Here is a 25937-nt window from a genome sequence, read left to right on the forward strand (position 1 = left end):
TATTCCATTCTTTCTGAGTAAAATTTCAGCTCTCATTTTGAATTTCCACTTTGGCTTCTATTCGTTTTACAAGGGAAGCCAGGACTGTTAAAGATTGTCATTAAAATGTCTTTCTGTGAGATAAGTGGTGCTTGCAGGAAGGTGTGAATGTTAAGTGCTGATAGGCATGTTGCACTGAGTAGAACTGTTCCCCTTACATTATCTATTTCATTTGTTTTATTGGCAGCTGAAGTTGGCCTTCTGCTTGCTGACTCATTTTTTAGCAATTGTGCAAGACATGCCAGTATTTGCCACCTTTGTTTAGTCTCTTCTTTTTCAATTCTCCTTTCATCATTTCTTTATCATCTTTGGATACTCTGCCAACTCTTTACTGCCCACAACTTTTGTCTTGCTTACTAAGGTACTCTCTATAGGTCATTGCTAATGAGGTTGGCTCTATTCCATAAAGTATTTACTGAGTATCTAGCATGCACTGAGCATGGCCTGGGGAATATAACAAAAAAATAATGTGGATCATTTTCCTTCCTCAAAAGAGTTTATGATGTCAAAGATGTGTTGCTTCCTGAAGACCCCATTAACTTTGTCTTTTCCCGGGAAGCGTAAAACACCACATGTTGGATGAGATGATTAGCAGTGCTCAGACCTGGGAAATAGTCATGCTTCTGGACCAAGAGCCAGGTAAGTCCTTAATTCTGGTCAGTAGTAGGCCAAAGTCTCAGGTGGGGTTTCCTAACTTTACAAATCTGGTTACCTGCCGTTCTCTGGAAGCCTGAGAATTCCCTATCCCTGCTGTATCCCTATAAATATGCCTTGCAGAAATTCCTTCTTTCTGGCAAAGAAGCACTCTGCATTCTGGAGCAAGTATTAACATCTTCCAAAGGGACGACTCATAAAACTCAGGAAAGATCAGTACCATGGGTGAGGGATTTCTGACCAGGCCTACTATGTGGGAAAGATGGATGAAGGTAATAAACTCTGTGTCGGGAAAAATGTTTTGAGCTGCCCTTGAGTTCATGAAGTGGACCAAATACCTAATATGTATGTGGAACTTTTTCTTTTAGTGTCAAAATATGAAAATGTCTAAGTCACGGGAAGCCAAATTATTATAGCCATATTCTGAAACAGCAAGCAGCCACTCTTAACCATTATATGGATCTCCAGAATCAATTATGTGGATTCCCTTGAGATACTCCACACAGAGGGAAAACATGTCTAGACACATAATTTTGCAAATAACCTTGAAGATGCTCATAGGTCACCTCTCTTCCCATATGAAGAAGTAACACTGCTCTATGTGGTAGCTTCAGAGAAAATAATCTGAACGGTGTAATCTAATCCAGATGAAAGATTTCTTCCCCTCTGGAGCAAAATATAAGCTCTTTTGTAAACCTTGTTCTGCCACAAAGACTGCAATGAAAGCCTACTCAGTAAAGTCTCGGCAGATAATTTTTAGTTCAGAGTCTCTGTGAGATTATTCTAAATGTAAAACAACTGTCAGCTACTATGGTTAGTCATTTACTTTTTCATTATCCTAATGTGTTTGAGTTGTGAAAAATAAAAACAGTCATGTTAATACAAACCTACACACTGAAGAATAGATAGAGATAGATATAGGTGCTCAGGAAGAAGCAGTAGATGGTAATAGATTAGAAAGCATGCTTTGGAAATAGAAGACATTTTTATTTATTACTTTCCTCACTTGACAGGCAAAACTTTGGCAGTTTTGCAGAATTTTGATAGAATAAGTCTATGCTGTTTTAGTTAAAAATGGAAATGAAAATACATTTTGTCTATATGGAAGCAATTTTTTTGGTATAATTATCATTAGTTTTCAAGCTTCGCAGGCTAGGCTGTGCTATGTGGAAGTTTTTTGAGAGGATGGTATGTTCTGGGCAGCGTGCTGGGATCTTTACGTCTGTTGACACTAAACCACAGTTTACTCACTTGTACAATGACAGTGACACTAGGGTCCCTACAGTGCTATTTTGAAGGATGGAAGAACCAGAAAAGAAGTCTAATTCTTGTTGTTTTCAATCAGTTGTTTTTAAGTTGTCTATCATTTATGCTTAGAGGGACCTTTGTGGTATATCTGAATTCTGTATTCCTCTATGTTCACTATGATTTGTATCCCTTTAATCCAGGAACTAGAAACAAGGCTAGGAATCTGGGACCAATTCCTTGATAGAGAAAAAGGGTTCTTGGTATTTTACACAACTAGATGGTCTAAATTAAACAATTTCTTGATTTTGCTAGACTCAAAACTCTTGCCATGGCCTGTAAGCATCTGTGTGATCTGGCCCCGCCGACTCCCCAACTGTCCCGTCCCCTATCTCTTCATGTTTCAGCCACACTGCCTGCTTTCTGAGTTCCCCCCATAAGGCAAGCTTCTTCCCATCTTAGGACCTTGGTTACTTTTCCCTTGATTCTTTGCTTTGCTAATTCTTTCCCATCATTTAATTTACCTGTTCGAACGTCACCTATTAGCAGAGACATACTGGGGCCACTGTCTGTGTAAAGTAGCACCTTCTATTCAGTAATGTCTCACCTTACTGTGTTTCCTTCATGAAATTTATGACTATCCGAAATTACGTTTTGTCCACATGTATTGCCTGTCTTCTCCCTCTAAAGTACAATTTGCATTAGAGTCAGGACCTTGTTGGGGAGCCAGTGATAACAATAACTTGTTATTTACTAGGTATCAATAACAACATGTTGAATGAATGAACGGGGTTTTGTCTCATGCTGAGATTACATGAGGAAAACCAGATTTTTGGCTTGTGATACCAAACTGGTGATTTGTTCATAATAATAAGTGTTTACTTAGTAAAAATTGGCAAAATTCCACGTGCATAGCTAATTAGTTTAAATGCTTTGTAGGTATTAATTTAATTCCTACAACCGTATGAAGTGGGAATTATTATGACTCCCATTTATAGATGCAAAAATTGTGGTACAGGGAAGTTAAGTAACTTGCACCAAATAGCAGTTTTGGATGCAGGTATTTGAGCCAATGCCCTTTAGTATTGAGGAAAAAGTGCTCAATAAATAGAGCTTTAACCATGTGCTCAGCATATGTGCTCAGCTCAGTGACTCAGTGCATGCAAACTATGTGCTTAGTGCCTATACACTGGGTCGTTTTCAGTCCTCACTTCAAAACTATGAGGTAAGTACTATCCTATGCTTGTTTTAGAGATGAGGAAGCCAAGGCTTGGATTTCTTCAGCAGCTTGCCTAAGGTCCCCTAGTTGCTTAGTGGTGAAAAAGAGATTTGAATATAGACAACATGACACTGAAATCTGTGTCTTAGGCCTTGTCTCCATATCACAAGAACACCTGTGGATAGCTACTAGAACACAGTTATTATGAGATTGTGAAAAAGGGATTAGTCTCCCCCACTCAAGGGGTCTCCACTGGTATAAAGAAGAGGTATAATAATGACTATGGAACAGACCAACTCAGATAAATGAATAGGAGAAGCAGAATTTGTATCAGTGTAACCACTTGACTGTAAGGGATAATATTGTTTGCTAACTGTCCATTTCTTCAGAAAGAGCATAAGAATAGAATTTGGAAATCCAATAACTGAAGGTCAATCTTGGTTTCTAAAATGAATCAGGAAAGAATTATATATATTTTTATATCTCACTAGGTATGATTATGTACATGAGCTATAATGCCATGTAGAAAGTTTAGCTATTGTTTTTTTGAAACCTACTCATGAAATTTTTTGTTGTTGTTTTATAACTCGAAGTACTTTCTTAGCAACTCAGTTCTATCAGTGGCAACACCATCAATAGGGATGAAAGGATGTTGTGGCTACATATTGTCTAATAATTCAGTTCCCTCCTCATAGGCAGACATATTACGACACATGCAAAATCAGAATACCCACAATCAGAGAGGGAAGAAAATTCCTAGAATCTATGCATTCTTGCTCTGGCTTCAGACAAAATGTGCATGTGAAGGATTACGCCTGCATATGCAGGGATCAAACATTTTTCCTTTGGAAAAATCCCTAAACCCACTGAAACCAGCTCATTCAGCAAGAAGGAGTTCAGCCAATATTATTGAACTCTAGTATTCCAATATTTTCACAGAACTTTTTTGATGAGTTATGTACACAATCCTATGTGATCCTTTCTTCACCTATATTCTGATGCTCACATTTACCTAAATATGTGGGCAGTGTAGGTATTAATAAGCCACTTTACAGATGAAGAAATTGAGGTTAATAGAGTTTAAAGAGCTTGCCCAAGGTCAGGCAGCTAATAAATAGCAGGGCCGGCACCTGAACCAAAGTCTCTGCGTTCCAAGTTACACACTTTTTCTGCGGCCCACACCTCCCCCTTGTCAATGGAAACCTGTCAGTGGTGACATTATAAATTTTCTTGGTACCAGGTCAGTTGCTGGGGGAGTAGAGCCAGGGGTGTAAGACGTCATATCTTTTACTTAGTGCTAATGTTCATGCCTGTCATTTCGTGGGTTCTTTTCCCTGTCTACTTAAAGTCTATATAAATGTAATGAGTAGTATTGTGGACCAGGACTAATATTATATGATTGTCAGCTTTTCAGATAACTTTTCTTCTGTTTCCTCTAGAACCTCCTGGCAGCTTCTGATGCCCAAGGTGACAGAAACAGAAGGGGCTGGCAGTTCACAACCACTCTTGTTTCTCTTCTTAGTATCTGTGCGCTCTGGGATCTGGTGGAGATTTTATTTCTCAAACTCCTTGTCCTTTCCCCTGCTGTCCTTCTCACTGCTCCCACTTTTATTGTTTCTTCCAGGTTTTGAAAGAGTCACAAATTTATCAAATATAAATATTTACTCAGGGAATGGAACTGACAGATAGGTGGTCCAGTGACTTTGGCTTAACTTGCCTCAGAACCACGGTTAATTTAAGAGATCTGGTGATTCAGCAAGAGGAAACCAGCTAGCCTCAGGCACTGAGGGAACGGGGTGCAGCCAGGCCAGCTCCGGCTGCTTGTTCTTTCTGAACTCAAAAGGCCATTGAGTGTTCTGCTAAAGCCCACCTGGCTAGAGCAGAGACCTGACCAGTAGAAGGCGGTCATTACTTACTTTTCATCTGATCAAAAATAATGCAGTTTACTCACAGGTCCTGGCCCTACAAACAGGTAGATGGTTGGATATATTTGGATAATGGAGCTTTCCAAACAGAAGCAAAACACTCACCCATTGATGTGTAAAATGTAAAGAAACTGACCCAGCGTGTCTTTTCACCGCAGATAGAAGAGTTTGGACCACCCAGCACACAAGGTCAGCATGCTGCTCCTCTGTCACACTCTGGCTATAGCTGTTGTCCAGATCATTATCTTCTCCGAAAGCTGGGCATTTGCCAAGAATATCAACTTCTATAATGTGAGGCCTCCTCTCGATCGTAAGTAGTGGTGGTTGCCATCCTAGTTCATGGCTGTGGGGTCACAGTGTTCATATGAAGCCTCCTTTTCCATTTATTGTAACCTCGTCTTTCTCAGAACGTTTGGTTTATACCTAGAATAAAACAGAAAGTTTCCATAACTTCCGTGGTTCATTATATGGTAAGAGAAATTTTCTCCATTTCTTTCTTTTTTCTTTTTTTTTTTGAGATGAAGTCTCGCTCTGTCCCCTAGGCTGGAATGCAGTGGCGTGATCTCAGCTCACTGCAACCTCTGCCTCCTGGATTCAAATGATTCTCCTGCCTCAGCCTCCTGAGTAGCTGGGACTACAGGTGCATATCACCATGCCTGGCTAATTTTTTGTATTTTTAGTAGAGATGGGGTTTTACCTTGTTAGCCAGGATGGCCTTGATCTCTTGACCTCATGATCCATCTACCTCAGCCTCACAAAATGCTGGGATTATAGGCGTGAGCCACCGCACCTGGCTGAGAAATTTTCACCATTTCTTTAAAATGGTCTGTCTTCCTGCTGAAGTTTTAAAAGCATTCTTGTTTTTAAAAAAAGCTTTTGAACACCGTTCCTAATCATGGCATAGTAGAGGAAATTTATTGTTTTTTCTCTATGTCTTCACTGGAGAAGAAAATTGGCTGTTGAATGTTTCTGCATGATTTATTAATTCTTTCAAATGGCCAGGTTTGAAAACAGGTTTGTATGTTTGAAATTTGGAAGGAAATATCACCTGATTTTCTTTCTTTCTTTCTTTTTATTATACTTTAAGTTCTGGGGTACATGTGCAGACTGTGCAGAATTGTTACATAGGTATACACATGTCATGGTGGTTTGCTACATCCATCCCCCCGTCATCTACATTAGGTATTTCTCTTAATGTTATCCCTCCCCAATCCCTGCTATCCCTCCCCTAACCCCTGCCTACCCACCAACAGGCCCCAGTGTATGATGTTCCCCTCCCTGTGTCCATGTGTTCTCATTGTTCAATACCCACTTATGGGTGAGAACATGCAGTGTTTGGTTTTCTGTTCTTGTGTCAATTTGCTGAGAATGATGGTTTCTAGCTTCATGCATGTCCCTGCAAAAAACATGAACTCATCCTTTTTTATGGCTGCATAGTATTCCATGGTATATATGTGCCACATTTTCTTTATTCAGTCTATCATTGATGGGCATTTGGTTGGGCATTATGCATTGTGGCCCTGTTTACAATAGCAAAGACTTGGAACCAACCCAAATGCCAGTGTCTTTAGAAATGTCACCTGGATTTTCATTACTACCATGCATAACCCCATTAGCAAAGGTTACATAAGACTCAACTTTTCTACTAATAGTTTAAAGATAGGCAAATATTGGTGTATATCATCAACAGGATATGTATGTTAATACGTTTTATGTACATATGTATAGATATGTGTTTGTATACATATGTCATCACCCCTCCATTCTTTCCAGACAAATAAAACTTCTTTGTTATACTTTATCAGAGAGTGATTCTTATAAATAAAAATTTTTTTGGTATACAGGTGAATGTCTGTAGTTCCCATACCTGGAAGAGTCTCAGAATCATGATGAAAGGCTTTTTAACTGCATATCCCTAATCACTTCTCCAGAGATTTAATAGTCAAGAGGGTGATATGTAGAATATATTTATGTCTTTTATCTTTTTTACCTGCTTTTTTTTGTTTAAGGAGCTCTCTGATACTGTTGATACATAGTCAGGTATAAAAACCTTCTCTCCTTATACTACTCCTAGATGCGATCCCTATAACTACTGTTCTTTACGTTGTGTTTTATTATTTGGGATGGTCATCTCTGTGTGCATACACATGTATACTACACACATGTACATATACATACATATACTACACATACGCACCTTGAACTACCATTATACATTTCTAAATTGGTAATAATTATATACTGATAGCTGAAAGACATGGCACAGACATCATTTTCATAGACTCTAACTTATCTACAAATTTTGAAATTTTTAAGCTTAGCACAATCTGTTGATGAGAAAAAATCATTTTAAAAAAGAAAAAAAGTAATACATGCTCATTATAGAAAATTCCAAAGAGACAGAAAATGATAGAAGAAAGTAAAATATATTCATAACCTAAAGATTCACAGGAGCTTTTCTTTACATTTTGAAATATTTCCTTCCAGCATTTTTTTTCTATGTATGTGTAGTTAAATATGTGATATACTGAGATCTTACAATTTTAGTTTTACACTACTTTTCCCCTCTTTACACATATTTTGAATATTTCCCAATGTCTTTGAAGATAGTTTAATGCCTTCTGCGTTTAAAAAATCATAAGGCTGGTCTGTAGCTTATTCCACTATTCCCCTATACTTTATATCAGAAAGAAAAAAAGTCACAAGCAAATTAAATGTTAAATAATTCTTCATTGAAAATATTTTAAAATACACTTTTCCCTTCAATTGGCTAATGACCTTAGAATAGATTTCCTGGAATTGGAATTGAATTACTAAATCAAAAAGATTGTGCCAATTTATAATTTAACCATTTACCTACCAGCACTGACTATTAGTATTTTTCAACTGTACTGATTTATTTGGTGAAAATGGATGTCGTTATTTATTTATTTACCTGCTAATACACTTCTGAACATAAGCAAACTTAAATATATTCTTAATATTTAACTTCTTGTCCTCCAAACTTCAGCTTTTAATATTTTTGTTGTTTTATGCTACCATACATATCCTCCCCTTTATCTGAAATACCCACTGCTTTCTGATTTTTCACCCGAACTTCTAGTTATATTAGTAGGATGGTTACCATCTTTGTAATAGAACAAAGAGAATGAAACAGTTTCTTTGTCTGTTTCATTCTCTGAAAATGGGAGAATTGAAAGTTTTACACAGCATCCTATACCTGGTCTATACAGAACTGTCAAATTATTTGATTTTTTTCTTCTTGTCCACTAAAATTACAAGATACAAGGCAAAAAAAAAATCATAAAAACAAGAAGAACATACTAGTTGCTCGCAGTCCAGACTGCCAGCAACTCAGATATACCTCTTTCTGTAACAATCTGTCCTAATTGTAAGGGCTTAAGAATTACTGTCATCCTCATATTAAATGTTGTATTCCTGGCCAAGGTCTAACTTTGTGATAATTGTCATTTATCAGATGAGATGACTTGTTTGAGGTTAAAGGCAGCTGTAATGGAAGTGCATATGGACAGAAACCAGCATGATGTACTAGAGATTCTACAAAATATTTTTATTGCAACCTCCCATTTAATCCTCATTATACCTCTGCAAGTCATGGAGATCTTCATTGTTATTAATATAAATGTTATTATATCTTAGAATTAAAAAAAATCACACAACTATTCTGTGGGACGAACAGAATTCAAACTCAGGTTAATCTGACTCGAGTTCTTTTCAGGGATGACACATGTTCCAAATACCTCTGCCGCCCTGGATCACCTCTTCAACCCCTACTTATTCCCAAATTATAAATGATAATAGAACAATACTATGCATCTTTCAAAGCAGCTGTGAGATCACTTTCATTACTCTATAGTGGTAATTTTTAGAAAAAATATTTAAACAAAAGGGAATAAAGAAAATTCCCCAAAAGCCTGATGGATAAATCTAGCTCCCTAGAAACAGAGATTGTAAGGATAAAAGCTTACAAGTTTTGCTTCATCTGTTAAAAGTTGCTAATTTTGTGTCATATTCAATGTTTGAAATTTTTGTCTTCTGTAACTTACTGTTTCACTTTGCTTTTTTCTTTAAAGCTACACCATTTCCAAATAGCTTCAAGTGCTTTACTTGTGAAAATGCAGGGGATAATTATAACTGCAATCGATGGGCAGAAGACAAATGGTGTCCACAAAGTAAGTGTGCTGAGTTTGGAAGGCTTCTGTGTTCTCATTTCATTTGGATCTCTCCTGACTTGACAATGTTCTTTAGGAATCAGATATTTTTTTTTTTCTGAGACTATCCTGACATCAGACTATATTGAGAGTTCTTGGAAACTGGTATCAAAGCCTCAGTTTGAAGTTGAATGCCTTAAGGAAGAATTTCTTAAATGTTAGTTACCAGGGAGAGCACATAGAACCACAATATTGATTAAGGCATTCTCAGAATTTCAGAAATGCTTGATGATACCTCTAGAAAAGTAATACCATCTCAAAACAAAGGATAATTTCCGTAGTCTTGAGATACATTGATATTTAGGAAACTCATTCATTCATTTAACAAACTTCCAAGTATCTTTTTAGTTTGTTTAGTTTACTGATATATCCCAGTGCCTAATCCAGTGCCTGGCCCATGTTTACTCAGTAAATATTTGCTGACAGAATGAATGGAAACCTCTGATTAGATAGTCAGGATAGTCAGAGAAATATTCCCTGAGGAGTGTACCTTAGAACTAAGACCTGAGTAAACACAGCAAGCTGCCATCTATAGGAAGAAGATGCCAGGAAGAGGGAGTCGCAAATGCAGAGTTTTCAAGAGTGATAGTTGACTTGGCCTCTTCAATGAACAGGAAGGAGAGTGACTGCAGAGGCTTAGTGGGAGATGGAGGAAGGATGTGAGAGGGAAGCAGGGGCCAGGACACGCAGGAGCTTATTTTTTCGATAGTTTGGATTTTGTTGTAAAGGTGATGAGAAGGTGGTAGAGAGTTTTAAGCTAAGGAATACATAGCAGTTGTGTTCTAAAACATTACTCTGGCTGATGTGTGGAGAATGGAGGGTTGGGGACAAGAGTAGAAGGGAACCCAAATGAGGACTCTTGTCTTCAGACAGAAGATGAGAATTTGGACTAGGTTGGTAGGAGCAGAGGAGGTGGAGAGACGAATGATTGAATGTATACAGACTGGAAGTAAAGCAGACAGACTGTGCTGATCGATGATTTTAAATGTTAAAATCCTACTTATGAGGAGATCCGGTTGTTCAGATTTTAGGATGTACTGTTTTTTAGGTTTTTCAGATATAAAAGACCAAGAAAAACAAACTGTTACAGAATTAGAGATAACTAGTTCTAATCTACTGTTATCATGAATCTTTTGGAAATTCCAATACCACATTATTTACAGCAGCGGCTCAGCCTTACCTCTTCCAGTTAAAGGCAACGTGTGGAGCCAATAAATACTACACACTGGAGACCTCTACTGTGCCCGAGATTCTTATGCCATAAATTAGCACAAATGGCGGTGACAGCCATAAGGACAGTGTTGTTTTTTTTTTTTATTTTCAAGAATAATTAATTACCAAAATATGTTTTTCTTGAGATTCTTTTACATTTCTATTGAGGGATCGTCCTTAAATTGCGAGTGCGCTTATGAGTGTATGTGTATGTATGATTGTGTTTATTTGGGGATTTATGTCTACATTTTCAAGAGAAATTTATCTTCGTTATTTCAAGGTTTTCAAGCTTTGTTGATGTTTCTCTTTACTAATTTATTTCAGAGAGTATCATCCTTTAACAAGTTGCTTTACGTTGCCTTGAAAACTGGGTGGCAAGAGTGAGAACAGTAGTAAACTGTGGGACTGATGTCCAACTTGTTAGGCCTTATCTTCATGAATCATGCTATTGTTCTGAATCGTACCCAAACACTGTTCCTACTAGGCTTATGCCTAATGCTCCAATTTGTCGTTAGTTGACCAAAGCCATTTTAGCATGCAGGCAAAGAAGACGCATGGCTGTTTCTGGGTTTTAGGATTTCTTCTCTGTTGAAACATGGCTGACCCAAAGGAGAAACTGCAGCTTTCCACTACCAAGAAAACATCAGAGATGGGAAGGGTGGAAGAGAGTCAGCTTTGCTGCATCTACCTGAGAGGCTGATTCTTAATGGGCTCAATACAGAATGTCCCTGCATTCCAGCATGGCATGAAATGATGTTCTTGACTGTAGACGGGCAGGTCCCAAAGATACTAACCACCTGGAATTCTAATTGAGGGTGTAATTTCTTACTTTTCACTTTGTCATTTCGGGGAGTGATAGTCAACCATTTCTTGGGAAAAATAGGCCTAGGGCTATTGTTCTTTGTCATCTCAGGTTTCCTTTTCACTTCACAGCTTCACTTCTGTGCCCTGTCGGTCTTGTTAAAAGTTCTCTGTGTGACAGGATATGACAAGAATGACATTTCTTGTTTTATTTACCTTGGCTTTTATGCTGACATTTTAGGGCTGCCTTAGCATATGTGCCATTCTGTAAGAACACATGCAGCTACCAGTTTTTGATTCTTCTTTGTTTGGAGTAAAAATTGAAATGTTTTCTCCCGAATTTTAGTGGCTCCCTTTCTTTCTGAATCTGGAAGTCACCTACTCTTGTAGGGCACTCTACATTATATCACTGTTTTAGTCCCTTCTTGCATTACTATAAAGAAACACCTGAGACTGAGTCATTTATGAAGGAAAGAGATTTAATTGGCTGACAGTTCCATAGGCTGTACAGAAAGCATGATGCTGGCCTCTCCTTGGCTTCTGGGGAGGGCTCAGGAAACTTACAATCGTGGTGGAAGACAAAGCGGAATGAGGCCCCTCACATGGTCGTTGCAGGAGTAAGAAAGAGAGGGAGGAGGTGCTACATAGTTTTAGACAAGCAGATCTCGTGAGATCTCACTATCACAAGAACAGCACTAAGAGGATGGTGCTAAACCATTCATGAAGGATCCACTCCCATGATTTAATCACCTCCCCTCTCCGACACTGGGGCTCACAATTTGATATGAGATTTGGGTGGGGATGTAGATTCAAACTGTATCAATTGCCGAATGGTTTAATATTAAGTGTACTGAGGGGTGGAATAATGTTCTGGTTAAGAGTGCAAGCCCTAGAAAACCTCCTGGGCTTTCACTGTTTTCTTCCTATGGGCAAGAAATTGTCCTCAGTTTACCTGTAAAATGAGGATTTTAATATAGCTTACTTTAAGACATGATGAGGATTGAATGCTTGAATATGAGTTAGAAGAAAGAGTACCTGGCTACTGGTGCACACGCAATATAGGCTTGCTACTGTTCATATTATTTAAAGCACACAACAACCCTATCAAAGCATCAAGGTACTTATTATCTATCATCATTTTACTAAAAAACAAAAAATGAGCTCAGAAGATCTAACATGACTTTCTCACCTGTGACAAAGGCAGTTCCATAAACCCAGCCTTCTCAACTTTCATCCAATTTTTCCCCCATTCTGTGACATTGCTGTTGTAATCTCTGATCAATAAACTAAGAAGCATTTCACTGTCCTCTGGTACCTATGAAAGAGACACAGAACCAAAGAAGAATGTCCTAGAACATTGAATGAAACTTTTTTTTTTTTTTTTTGAGACGGAGTTTCGCTCTTGTTACCCAGGCTGGAGTGCAATGGCGCGATCTCAGCTCACCGCAACCTCCGCCTCCTGGGTTCAGGCAATCCTCCTGCCTCAGCCTCCTGAGTAGCTGGGATTACAGGCATGCACCACCATGCCCAGCTAATTTTTTGTAGTTTTAGTAGAGACGGGGTTTCACCATGTTGACCAGGATGGTCTCGATCTCTTGACCTCGTGATCCACCCGCCTCGGCCTCCCAAAGTGCTGGGATTACAGGCTTGAGCCACCACGCCCGGCGAAACTTCTTGAAAGAACCCAAAGTAATAAAATGTGAGTGGTTAAAGCCTTAAGGATAACTCTGGGTAGAAATGGGGTACTATAGTTATAATGAGAAGGAGGTGTGGTAGGTGGGAAACAGAGAAAGTAAGGGCTAATTAAAGAGGAGGAGAAAAAATGGAAATGCACTGATGAGAAAAGTCTAACATGTTGGTAGAATTAAAACCAGAATAGAAATTATTAGGTTGGTGCAAAATTAATTACAGGTTTTGCAATTTAATAGATGAGTGAGGAAGGTGATCATGATGTGTAATTCGAAGCATCTGCTTTTCACTCCAGCTTACCACATGGCCTATTAGTATATAAGAGAAAAATGATGAATAATGCAACAAGTGTTCTGACCCCATTGCATTTTACCTTCACAATTGTCATTTTATTTTAGAATCCGAGAACGAGCTTCAGGAGAAGAAAGAGAGAGCCAGAGACATAAATATTTTCATATCAAACGAGCAGACCCATGTTTTGATAATGTGCTTGCAGTTTTTCATTAGCTCTGACACCACAGGATGAGTGCCCATTTACATTCATTTTCAAAACACACATGTGCTTCAGAAGCTGGTGTCTTTTCAAAAATACCACCTAAGAACCTTAAGAGTTCACTGCTATGAAATGTCTCACCCAGAAACCTCAGGACCATCCTGAATTTGAGTCCTTTCTGCAATCGTCATTGAGAGGTCTCTTTTGTAATGTGGATAATGAAATTGCCTTTTGGTTTTTTTTGTTTGTTTCCTCTTGCCTAGATACACAGTACTGTTTGACAGTTCATCACTTCACCAGCCACGGAAGAAGCACATCCATCACCAAAAAGTGTGCTTCTAGAAGTGAATGTCATTTTGTCGGTTGCCACCACAGCCGAGATTCTGAACATACGGTAAGGATCGTGTGTGTGTGTGTGTGTGTGTGTGCGCGTGTTATTCTCTGAACATTCTTGCTAGTAATGGTAAGTCATAGATCACGGGAGAGGCAGGAAGGAGAAGTAATATGTTGACCATGTTTACATTTTGAGGAAAGACTCCATAACAAAGATAAAATAGAGACAAAAGAACAGTTGAAGACTTTCTCTCCTTCAACAAAAAATAATGTTACTACAAACACATGGCATTTCCCAGACTCCAGAGCTAGACCTTAGACCTCAGACTGTGGATGAACGGTGTAAAGCCAACTCTGGTGTCACGAGAGCAAACCATTCACAAGAAAATGGTGACCCTTACAGGGTCCAGCTCACCTGCTCTGTTCGTGGCCAGGAGTCACCAAGAACGCTGCAAGGGTACCCTGGAAGGTGGCGAGAGGACTATGGTGACAGCATTTCTGAAGGGAACCTTGTGTTATCCACTGTCTGTGCTTAGATGAGGAAGGGAGTCTGAAGGATTAGCCTCAGTTTAATATGATGAACTATAGGTGCCTTTTAGATCAATTGATTGCTTTAACATTCTCATTCTATCATTCTAAACGAGCATTTCACTCCTTTATATGCCTGGAATTCCGAAATGCTTGAGAAAAAATTACTCGAAAGTATATTCATTTCATGAGGTTTTAGAATTTGATTTACCCTGTAAGTACAGAAAATGATTATTTTATCAGTAGCTTTTAGCTCTAGCTACACGAGAATCACCTCGGTAACTTTTACAAGCTCTGCTTGTTATTGAGGGATGCAGGCCGTCAGGCTTTCCAGACCAGTTGAAACAGAACCTCAGAGTAGGGTCCTGGATGTCAGGATCTTTTTAAAAAGTTCCCTGAGGTGATTCTGATGTGCAGCCAGGGTTGAGAACCACTGATATGGATACCTAGAATTGATGCCTTTATCGTACCTAGCCATCCTGGAAGCCTCTACGAATGGCTGGGTTTATCAGGTTCAGGCATTGTACTTGGCACACTTTGGTATTACCTGAAAACATTCCCTGGAAACACCTGTTAAGGACAAGCCTTTTTTTTTTCTTACACCACTCAGCAACCATAATTAGCAAACCACTGCTACTTTAATGATAAGAATCAGGTGTCAGCATAGACAATAGAGAGTCATTATTATCCGCTAACAAGTAGCACTGAGAAAGAAAATCAATGACTAATTCAAAAGGTTCCTAGCTTTCGGTTTTGCCTCAGTGTTTTCCCTCACAAACCTTTAGAAGATTTGTGGACTCAATCAAACAGACTTATTCAGTTTCTCTTCCTCTTTGCCTTGCTAATGCTTGGGTTTGATGCGGAGAAATCACAGAAGACTCTCAGCATGGTTTTTCCCTTCCACTCCATTGGCATTGGTGGGGGAAGGGTACCCAAGAGCCTAGAGGATGCAAAATTGGATAATCAACTCCAATTGTCTGTCTTCAGATGGGGCTGAAGAAGCTTTCTTTTATCTTCCTTTCTTTTGCCCCTTCCCTGTTCCAATTATTCACTGTCCGTTCCTCTCTCCTTTTTGTAACAGGAGTGTAGGTCTTGCTGTGAAGGAATGATCTGCAATGTGGAACTACCCACCAATCACACTAATGCAGTGTTTGCCGTCATGCACGCTCAGAGAACATCTGGCAGCAGTGCACCCACACCCTACCTACCAGTGCTCGCTGGGGTCTTTGTGCTTCCATTGCTATGATGCCACCATTCCTAGGAGAGGCAGAGACCAGCCTCTAACGTGCAAGCCAAAAACTGTGCGAATGGTGAACTTTGGAGAGAAGATCAGTCTTGCACTTGGTGAAGAGTGCACATTGGACCCCAAGGCAAAAGCCAGTGGTTTTCTTTGCTAAAATGTTCCCACATGAGGCCACAGGATTGAGGATGGGAGTTTGGCGGGGCCTGAGAAGATGGTCTGACTTCCAGGCTTCCTGGTCAAAGGGAGCTAGAGGATCCTGGCAACTAGTCCCACCTGGCTAGGCCTTTAGCTGAAAGGATTTCTTGACCTCCTTGGCTCCCTCAGAGGCTGCCAGGTCAAACCCTCTTGTTTATGTGATTAGCTCAGAGCATCTCTGTGAAATCTAACCCTCCCCCTCACGAGCAAGCCATTTTCCCCACCAACAGCATAGTCAATGAGAAAGGCAACTGTACGAAGAAAACTTTCAGTTGAATGAGTATGAAATCTATTTGCTAATTGTGGGGGGAAATAAAGCTTCTAAATTATACAATGTAAACACATGCTTGTGTGTTTCTTGACCAATGTGGAGACCGCTGGTGAAACAATTACCAGGGTTGTAAAGTACGTCACTGACGTTTGTATCCATGCACCTTTGGTGATATGTGTTAAACTGTAAAATACTATGCTAAAGTTACTTACCTTTTTTTCTTTTGGAGGAAGGATGCATTTTAAGATGCTAAAGCAAACTTAGTGAATTGAGAATGTCTGGAAAACCTCCCTAACAAAGGAAGATGACACCTGGTCATATGATGCACCCTGAGCAGTAGGTACAAAAGCTCTAGTCAGACCAAGTGGCAAGGTGGTCGTGGTGGGGGGGTGCCCCTTTTCCTCCTTCAGCCATATTCTGTATGCATGCCATGTTTACCAAGAGAACTTCTGTAAACACATGCTAAAATGTTTGGTCCCATTCTCTTCTCTTTCCACTTATAATGCAATCTCAGAATTTCAAATGAGCATCTTCCTCCCTTTTCTAGAATTCTGATTTCCTGCCTTCAGTCACACTTCAGGATGACCTTTAAACACTCCGCCCTTGTATTTATAGTGATGAGTTAATGGAATGGGGTTTTCTCTTAATTAAATATCCATTATTAGAATGTTGGGTGCCCTGTAGACTCTATTAATGAGGCTATCCTTGACACATAGGCTCACCTGTGACATGAGTTGGCAAATTATGGCCCACAGGCCAAATACATTCCACCACCCATTTTTGTGAATAAGTTTTTATTAAAACACAGCCATAGCCACTTGTTTATGTATTGTGTCTACTTTTGTGCTACAATGGCAGGGTTGCAGAGATGCAGCAGAGACTGTACAGTCTGCAAAGTCTAAAAGCTTTACCATCTTACCCTTTTCAGGAAGTTTGCTGACCCCTAACCTGTGGGATGGCAAGACTGCTTAAGGAGAAAGCTGCTTTATTTGCAGGGACCATGGTGCTAATCATGGTTACTCAGCCTGAGCAATGGTTTGCCAGATCACTTCCCTTGTTTTCTTTGTCTTCTGAGTCAGTGAATGTTTCTTCTGTTTTGATTGTTTCATGTAGTTGATTCCATCTTAGTAGTTATGTACTGATGTCAGGGGCTGAGCTGTGTTTATGTTTCTTCTCATTCTTGACGCACAGGGAGCATTTCATCTTAAGGCTCTTTAGCGTCCTATCAAACAGGGAGGGAGCAGACATCATTACCTCCCTGTCTCTGGCCCAAACTTGGACTCACCTGGAAGCATGGGTTTTGAAGCCTAATGTAAATTTATCCCATCTTTCACTCAGCACCTTGAAGTATTTGCGTTTTCATAGCTTATACTTGTTTGAAATTAATTATATATGGCTTCACTTGGAAATTTTAACAGCATCTTTGGCATCTTTTTATTCCCCAGGGTTTCTTTTGACTGTGTAATTGACAAATTGTCTGGTAGAAAACCATTAGCCGACAGCACTTTTTTCCCCCTGATTTTGTTTCTGCTGTACAGATTAATGAGTTTCTTTTGTGCGTGTTTTTTTCTTTCCTGAGGAAATATCTTAATTTTCTCTTCTTCACCCTGAACATCAAGTTCATATGGGTTTTATGTCTCACCTCCACTCTCTTAAGCTTTTAAAATTGAGGTATGTTGAGCAAAGGAGGGAGTGCAGAGGAAACAAACTCCTGGCAAAGGCAGCTGAGAGAACAGGGGGTTAGAAATAAAAATATAGGATGCTCCATCAGATTTGAATTTCAGATAAGATCAAATAATTTTTTGGGTAAGTTATTCATGAAATCACAAGACTAGCTCATGTAAGGAAATGGTTTCAAATCCTTGTAATAAATCCGAATCTTCTGAGTAACTCCAAAACAAAACAGATTCCCAGGGCATTCTGGAGATATTGATTCAGTAGCTCCGAGATGAAACTCAAGCCTACCCCCCATATCTGAAAGTTAAATTTAAACAAACAAAAGCTCTCAGGTGATTATAATGCTCCTCCAGGTGTTACCTCTGACCGGAGAGGATCATTCCTTCTTCTGAAGCCTGGTCCTTGGCCACATAATAGATATGCTAATGAGTAACAAACTCATGCCAAGCAACCTCAGTTACAGGCATGGCTCTAAAAGTGTGGCCCCACTGCAGCAACATCAGCATCACCTGGTAACTTGTTAGAAATGCAAATGTCAGACTCCACCTCAGACCTATTAAATCAGAAACTCTGCTGGTTCAACCTGTTACTTAACAAGGCCTCCAGGTGCTTCTGATGCATGTGCAAGTTTAAGAAGCCCTGGACCAGATAGAAGTCCTCCCTAAACGTCTTCAGTAAATGTGTCCCTGGTATCTGCATGATCGCTTGGGGGAGCTTGTAAAAAAATAAAAGAAAATCAGGCTCCTGGACCCCCACTTCACAAAGCAGATTCTTTATGTCTGCATTGAGTCAAAAAAATGTGTAGTTTTAAAAAGAATTCCTCAAGTGATTCAGAAACACATCCACTTTGGGAGCCACCAAAGGAAAGAATAAAAGATGGAGGCAATGTTAATGATCAGAAGGCCCAGACTCCAACACCTGTCCTTTGAGTTCTCACCTGAAAGCCCTATGCACTTTAAGTTGAATCTGTAGTATCTTCAATGTAATTTAAAAGTTAGAATGCAAAAAATAAATTCAATCATTAGAGTCCATTGCGTAGATGTTTAAAGTCCATTGCATAGGGACCTGGAATGGCCAACATCCCAGGTCTCAGATATTTAATTTGCCTCTAGTGAGTAAAAAAATGAGACATACTTTGGAGTCAAAATGTGAATGAGATTTGTAGTAGGGGAGTGAGGAAAGAAGGGGAACATGTAGATTTGTTAGTATAAAAGAGACAAGGGGATTAGCTATGAATATGAGGAGGATCTGAGGGGATGACCTGTCAAAGGTCCACTTTGAATAGATCTACATTCTACAATAAACTTGGAATTCCATCCATCAATCATTCTTTGAAAAAAAAAGTTACCTAACACGTTTTCCCTGCCCATGTGTAAACTCTCCCTAAATTCAACTCTGAGTGAAAGCAGTCAGCAATTATTGGCATTACTTTCCATACAATCTGCATTCTGTCATGTCAATCACTGGGTAAAATATATTTCATAAGAAAAAGAAAGAAGGTGAAAGTGGGTTGGTTTGTCTTTCTCACTGGGAAGGAACTTATAAAGCCATACAAAGCATGAAATGAGGGCACGCGTGGACTTGGAAGGTGAGATGTGGCACGGAATCGGGAAAATATGTTTTACATTTGTGAAATGATCCTTAGGTGAAGCTTTTGTGACACATAGATCACCAGCTACAAAGTTTGCTATGACCTTCGGATCCTGGACATTTTAGTTTTTGCCTCATTCTGTGTTGTCAACTCTAGGATTTGTAGAGGGTTACACGGTGATGTTGGTTGTGTCTGGGTGCAAATCATGCCAGAAGACAAAGGCTCACAAGTGCACAAAGGGAAAAGTCCAAGAAACTGAAAAAACAATTGTGATCTGAGTCCTCCTTTGGGCACAGTTCCCCTCCAGTGTATCTGAAACAGCCCAGCATCTTTCTATTACTCTTCCCACTCTCCTTTCATCCTCACAATTTTATCTCCTGCCCAGTCCCCTTCAGTCCTTGCCTTGGCTTCTGTGTCATCATATGCTGAGACTGGAAGCTGAGTTGTCTTCAGGGTGATCCAGAGTTGAGATCATCATGGTTAGGGCCGTGAAAAATAGGGCTTCTGCAGCTCAATGCCAGAAATACTATTTAGCAGGTCTGGGAATCTTCATTTTTAACAAGGATCTGATTCTGATATTGGTGATCCTCACCCTGGTAGTCTTACGGTATCATTTTTTATAAAAAATAACCCAGGCTCTCAGCATAAGGCCGTAGAGCTCTGTGTGGAGAGCTCACAGCCTCCTAAACCACCACACAAGGACTTTTTAGTTCTTGAAAATTGGTTCCAGCTAAGGGGCTGGGAACATGTGGAGGACACTGGATTGACAGAGCTGCCACGTTGAGAGTGGCCCTGTGTTGCCTAGGATGAGTGGGCGCTCAGTGAAGGGATTCTGGGGTCCTTCCAGGCAAGCAGGATGTCAAGGGTTCTGAGCACTGACTGGAATCCCTGGGTATCATAGCTGAGTGTGGCAGTAAGAACCCATGCAAAGCATAGGTCAAGGTGAGCCCATCCACAGGGCCTAAGCACAGACTCAAAACCAGTTCCAATGCAAGTATTTTCCAAAAGAGGACATGCAACATGGGGCACTTGGGTCTTGAAGATAAACTCTGATTAGGTTTTTGAGGATCCTCAGTTAGGGAGGGCATCTTTTATAGAATACTGTATCCACCAGATAACTTCAACTATAAATAATGGAGAGTCCCAAATTGGCATAAATGAATTTCTTGGCTTACATCACTGGAGGTTCAGAGAGAAAGAGAGAGAGAGAGGGCTTCAAGGTGCTTAGTCCAGTGGTTCTAGCCCCATCCTGTGCTGTTCTATTGGTTCTCGCTTCCCTCATATCCTTTGGTAACTAGATGGCTATAGCTGTGAAATACTGCCCACCCAGTGCCCAGGGAAACAGGCAGGGGGATGCTTCTGGAAGCTCTCCAAGAAGAGGTCTAAAGGCCTTTACCCAGCTTTCCAGCAAATCACAAGCCAGAAAGCTGTGGTCACCCTTGGCTTAGTTCAGCTAAAGGAAGCTCAGTGTCTCCACTGCATGTGTGGTTCACGGTGGAGGCTAGAGATCTGAACAAAGCAGGAATGAGAAAGGAGTCAGGGAGAAATGCATCTAGATAAGCAGCCAGAATTATATACTACAGATTCCCACAATGTGAGGCTGTGTGGTGAGGCTATTGCTAAAGTGGCTGAGGCAATGCTATCAAGTCAGAGATAAGAGTGGGAGCCTTTGCCTCTGAGAGTTGTATGGACTTGCCCAAAGCACATAGCTAGTGACAAACAGACACAGATGGAGAAGCTCCCATGCTTGCTGTAATTCCCACTGTGCTCTATTTAGATTAATGTACATTGTAATTCTGCAGGGGTGGGGGAAGAGTATGCAGCACTTCCCAAACTATTCCATGAGAGAAACATTGCTTCACTGAGCATCTGGTTTCCACAGAATACACTCTGTGCAGCCAGCACAACCTTACGAATGTAGAGAGATATGAGGGGAAACCTGCAAAAACATTAGGGTGGGCAAGACATTGACTCCTAAAGCACATGGTATATCCTAGGTACTTAATAAATACATGCTGAATGAATCAACCTTAAACCTTCAGAAACACTGCTGCAAGTTCATAGGCTCCTAACTGTACAGACCTGTTGCTATCATCCTCAGGTGAGCAGAGGCAGAAAATGAAAAACCGCTTTAAAGAGAAGTTTCATATTTTTTCTTTGGTTTTGTCCTTATATTTGTTCACTGTTCAGTGTTTGAAATGGATATTAATCCAACTGATGCACACCACTCGTTAGTGCTCAACTGTAAACCAATCAAGAAGTCAGTGGTTCCTGAAGATTGTATATTCTTGTTTCTTCTCTTTGCATATGTCTTCTGAAGAATTCTCTGAAGTAGTCAGTCATTTGTTATTTCTGTGTATTACTAGATGTACCGTGAAATCAATCCTGAGTCAGAGATGAGTCCTGAATATTAAGATTTATCCTCATTTTAACTAATAAATTTAAACCAAAATTTATTCATGGACTGAGAAGATGCCTTTTTGTCAGAGATCTGGACAGATCCTCAAGGAAAATCCTTTTATATCGTATCCAACAAAGGAAATGAATATATAATTAATATTATATGTTCATTTTATATCGTGTCCAACAAAGGGAATGAATATATATCGTATATTCGTTTTATATAGTATCCAACAAACGAAATGAATATATATATTCATTTATATATCGTATCCAACAAAGGAAATGAATATATACTTAAGTGGAAATGTAAAATAAGGAATAATGCAGTATTTTGACTAACATAGGTAAACCCACTGATGTGATTTGGTTTTGCTCTGTGTCCTAACCCAAGTCTCATCTCGAATTGTAGTCCACACGTGTGGAAGGAGGGACCCGTAATCCCCAGGTGTTAGGTGTTGAGGAAGGGCGGTCATTGGATCATGAGGGTGGTTTCCCCCAGGCTGTTCTCGTGATAGCGAGTGAGTTCTCACGAGATCTGAGGGCTTTATAAGCGGCAGTTTCCCCTGCTCTTTGCTCTCTTGCCGTCTTGAGAAGAAGGTGTCTGCTTCCTCTTCCATCATGATTGCAAGTTTTCTGAGGCCTCCCCAGCCATGCTGAACCGTGAGCCAATGAAACCTCTTTTCTTTATAAATTACCCAGCCTTGGGTATTTCTGTATAGCAGGGTGAAAACAGACGAATACACTCACATTTGTTTTGGTGGTATTTTTTTTTCTTTTAATTAATACTAAATTAAATGTCTAATGTTGAATTTGGAGGATATTTTTTTTTCAGAGGTATTTAGAATCTGGCACTTTTCTACTTACCTGACTTGAATAATTCAGGAATTGAAGAAAGACAAGAGAAAAATTTTGATTATGGTTGTAACAATGTCTCATTTTTAACTGTGTAAGGGTAGGGAATTATTATTTAGCTGATATAATAGATTAGTGGAATAATTCTACATGACATCTGTATTTTTCTTTTTAATGCAAAGTTTCAAAGTGAAAAGTGAGTTTAAGTGGAAAGATAATCCATGATTAAATAAGATAATGAAGCAGATATTGCAAACAAATGAACACGGTTAAAAACTTAGAGCTCATGATTAGAGAGAAAACAGTCAAACAGTTTAAGGGAAAGCTTTTTTGACTGATTAGTGAAGGAAAAAAAGTGCTAGATTTTATCTACTTTTTGAGCGAGGCAAGGATAAGGCCGAATCTTCCCGTTTCATTATCAGCTGCTCTGGAAATGCAATTACCTGAAGTGGTTTGATGTCCCTTGTCAGACGTGGATAAGTGTTTGCGCTAACGATGCAAGGACAGCGCCATGGTATGTGGGATGCAGTGCCCAGGGCGCACATGCAGAATCCTAATAAGCATTTAATTCTTTTACTCAGAGAAGCCTGCGGTGCCTTGAGGGGAATTGTAATCTGAGATTTGCACAGATGAAAAAGAAAACCACACAGGTGGAGGGGCTTGGCAATGCTTGCTCTCTTGAGATCTCTGCTAGTGTTCAGCAGTACCTTAAATCTAGGGGTCAAGCCTGGCCTAATAGTTTACTCTTAGTGAGTAAGCTTTGGCTCTTGCAGCTCCGTTCTGAGAGTTTATAAGTAGCTAGGGTTTGAATGACTTATGCCCTAACGCACTAGATATTTGGTTCACAGTAGGCGTTTGGGGTCAAGTAGTTGAATTAGAATAGCTTACTATTTGTGGTTTTCTTGAATGGAGGTAGGGTGGAGGATGTTGTATAGGTCACTAGGTGTGAGGGCAAGTAATTTATAAGATGTGACTAGGAAACGGTTTTGCCTTCTCTTGTTATCCCATTTGAGAGTCAGAGTCTCCTGGCTCCTGGTTTTGCCCCATGTAACTGAAGTTTTGCATTTTTATAAATTTCTAAGACTAATTTCAGCCAACTTGTGACATATTCATCCTTTGTAGTTAGCAGTTAGAAGCCAAGCTCTGTGGAATCCTTAATAAAGATTAACGCCGGAAGAACAGGAAGAATGGAGAAAGAAGCCCAGAGTCTAACAGTCATCAAATCTTATAACTCAGTCCTTGAAGAAGTGAATGTGGCTTGGGCATATGATGAGACAGGATTATAAACAAAAAACTGGGCAGAGAGGGTCTTTGATGCCCTGTTCCTACTGCCTCCCACCATGCCCAGCACTGATTCCCATACTAAGCCAACAGGCAAACCATGGCTTTGTCCAACAGTAAATACCTGTTTGAGTTGAATCTATGAAATATTTTTCACAAAGTACTTAACTCACCAGCATTTGATTTCCCATTTATTTATTCTCCATCTCCCTCCTAGGCATTGTGGGGAAAATGAAATAATGACTATTTTAAGTATTTGGTAGTCAGGAAGTGCTGCAAAACAACTACAAACTTAGATTATTTCCATTTCATTTTAAATCAGTTATATTTTATTCGCTACCTTTTCAGTGGTTTTGATGTCAATAAGATGCCCCTTCTACACTCCATTAAATTTACTTCTTGACAATGAGATTCTCATTTAGTTTTCATCAACTGCTTAGATTTCCTCATCTTCAAATGCCTAATTTTCAAAAACAATAGGAAGTCTATGCTTCATACTATATAATGTGCAGGGTTCCATTTAATGAATTGTTTGGCTAATTTTTTTAGGCAAATGAATTAATTTGTACAAGCTATTAATAGCAATTATTAATGCTTTTCATTTTGTTGGTTTCAGCAGTCTCTGCATGACACATACTGCAACAAAATGGAAATTGATTTCACCAAGTTTGGCAACTCTTCAGTATATTGTAACCTTTGCAACGAAGCTTATTTGAAAGGCTGTGTTTAATTATCCTTCTTTTGCTTGCTTCTCAAGATGTTGATGGGTAACAGTTCTATTGCACTTGGCAGTTAAAAGTAAATTCATCTGGAGTGTTCCTACGCTGTCCTTGATGCTTGTTACATAAGGAGACTTTAATATGCCCACCAGAAAAGCATTAGCCCAGCTTATCAGAGTCTTTTATGTGTAGGGGGAAAAAGGAAAGCAAGTCTCTCAGCTACAAGGCAACGTAGAAACCAGGCCTCCTGGGCAGAACAGAATGTGGTTTAGCCAGTTCTCTCTGAGACTGAAACTAAAGGCCCACTGGGATTCAAGACCCCTATAAGGCAGAAGAGCTTGGATCTTCTACTACAATACCTGTAATGTGGCTACTTTCCAATTATACTTCTTTTTGGTGTCTTCTCACTTTATCCCTCCTCCGAGGAACTGGCTCCCTGACCCTCTCTCTGCGATGTAGCTTCTGCTTATTCAGATGTTTAAATCCCTCATGAATCTGGCTGTTTTGGCCCTTGTCACTTTTTAATCTTACACCTGTTCTGCATTTGCTCCTACTGCATAATTGGATTTGCTTAGTGCTTTCTTGTTTTGAAAGTCATTTCCACTTTAGGTTCCTACCGAGGCCCTTGTCCAGTCTAGAGGCTGGCTGCCTCTGCTCCAGGAAACTGGTCCGATAGTGAGCATGGCAGCATGGCTTCCAGGTGAGGGGGGCATAGGTCCCTGGTGTTGCCCACAGCAGCTAGGTGGGCAATTTCCTTTAACAGTGGCTGTGGGTGGGTTAGGTACTGTGAGTGGTCAGCACTCTAATAATACGTGGGGATATACCTTTGAGGGTCTTTTAAAAGCTAAATGTGGCAATGTAGGGACACTTTTCTCTCATGGTCTCTCTTTTCACTTCCATACTCAAACTTTCCCTATCTTCAAATTGATCCTATCAGCATTTGAATTTTAACTAATAAGACCATGACTTGCCAGCTACCACATTTTCAGTGACTTGAAACTTTGAAGATAAGTACTGGTGGGAAATGTTCTTTGTTCCATTGTTCTGGCCTGTAGGGGCTATGTTTATACAAGAGTAATATCCAGAGACACAAAGAAGGAGGTCAGAGAGTTGACAGCCCAGAATGCTTGCTTTTCCTTTGGGACCAGCCTCTTTTATTAGTTGCTCTTAGTTTTCAAATCAACACCTACTCATGAAATGAAGCAAGAGGCTACAAGTCCAGGTTACTCTGCCTGGGATAGAGAATTAGAACATGTGAGATTATTTATATGTGCAGTGACTAATTTACTCTGAAGGAAGTGCGGTCTGCCTTGAATGCATTCGAGTTGTAACTCA

The 25937-nt window shown here is 39.8% G+C and overlaps 1 protein-coding gene across 3 annotated transcripts in view; it reads left to right on the top strand.

Annotated features, from left to right (window-relative positions):
- LYPD6B (LY6/PLAUR domain containing 6B) overlaps positions 1-16148 on the top strand; it is a 198132-nt gene extending 181984 nt beyond the window's left edge. For all 3 annotated transcript variants that reach the window (XM_032286344.1, XM_032286343.1, XM_032286342.1), the window contains 4 exons: positions 5241-5392; positions 9177-9275; positions 13773-13903; positions 15452-16148. In XM_032286344.1, the coding sequence (XP_032142235.1) occupies positions 5278-5392; positions 9177-9275; positions 13773-13903; positions 15452-15616 (510 nt within the window). In that variant the 5' untranslated portion in view covers positions 5241-5277 and the 3' untranslated portion in view covers positions 15617-16148. The remainder of the gene's footprint in view (positions 1-5240; positions 5393-9176; positions 9276-13772; positions 13904-15451) is intronic.
- Positions 16149-25937: the final 9789 nt, after the last annotated feature.

This window comes from Sapajus apella, unplaced genomic scaffold, assembly GCF_009761245.1.
Source record: "Sapajus apella isolate SASKATOON/1434 unplaced genomic scaffold, GSC_monkey_1.0 scaffold18, whole genome shotgun sequence".
Classification (NCBI taxonomy): domain Eukaryota; kingdom Metazoa; phylum Chordata; class Mammalia; order Primates; family Cebidae; genus Sapajus; species Sapajus apella.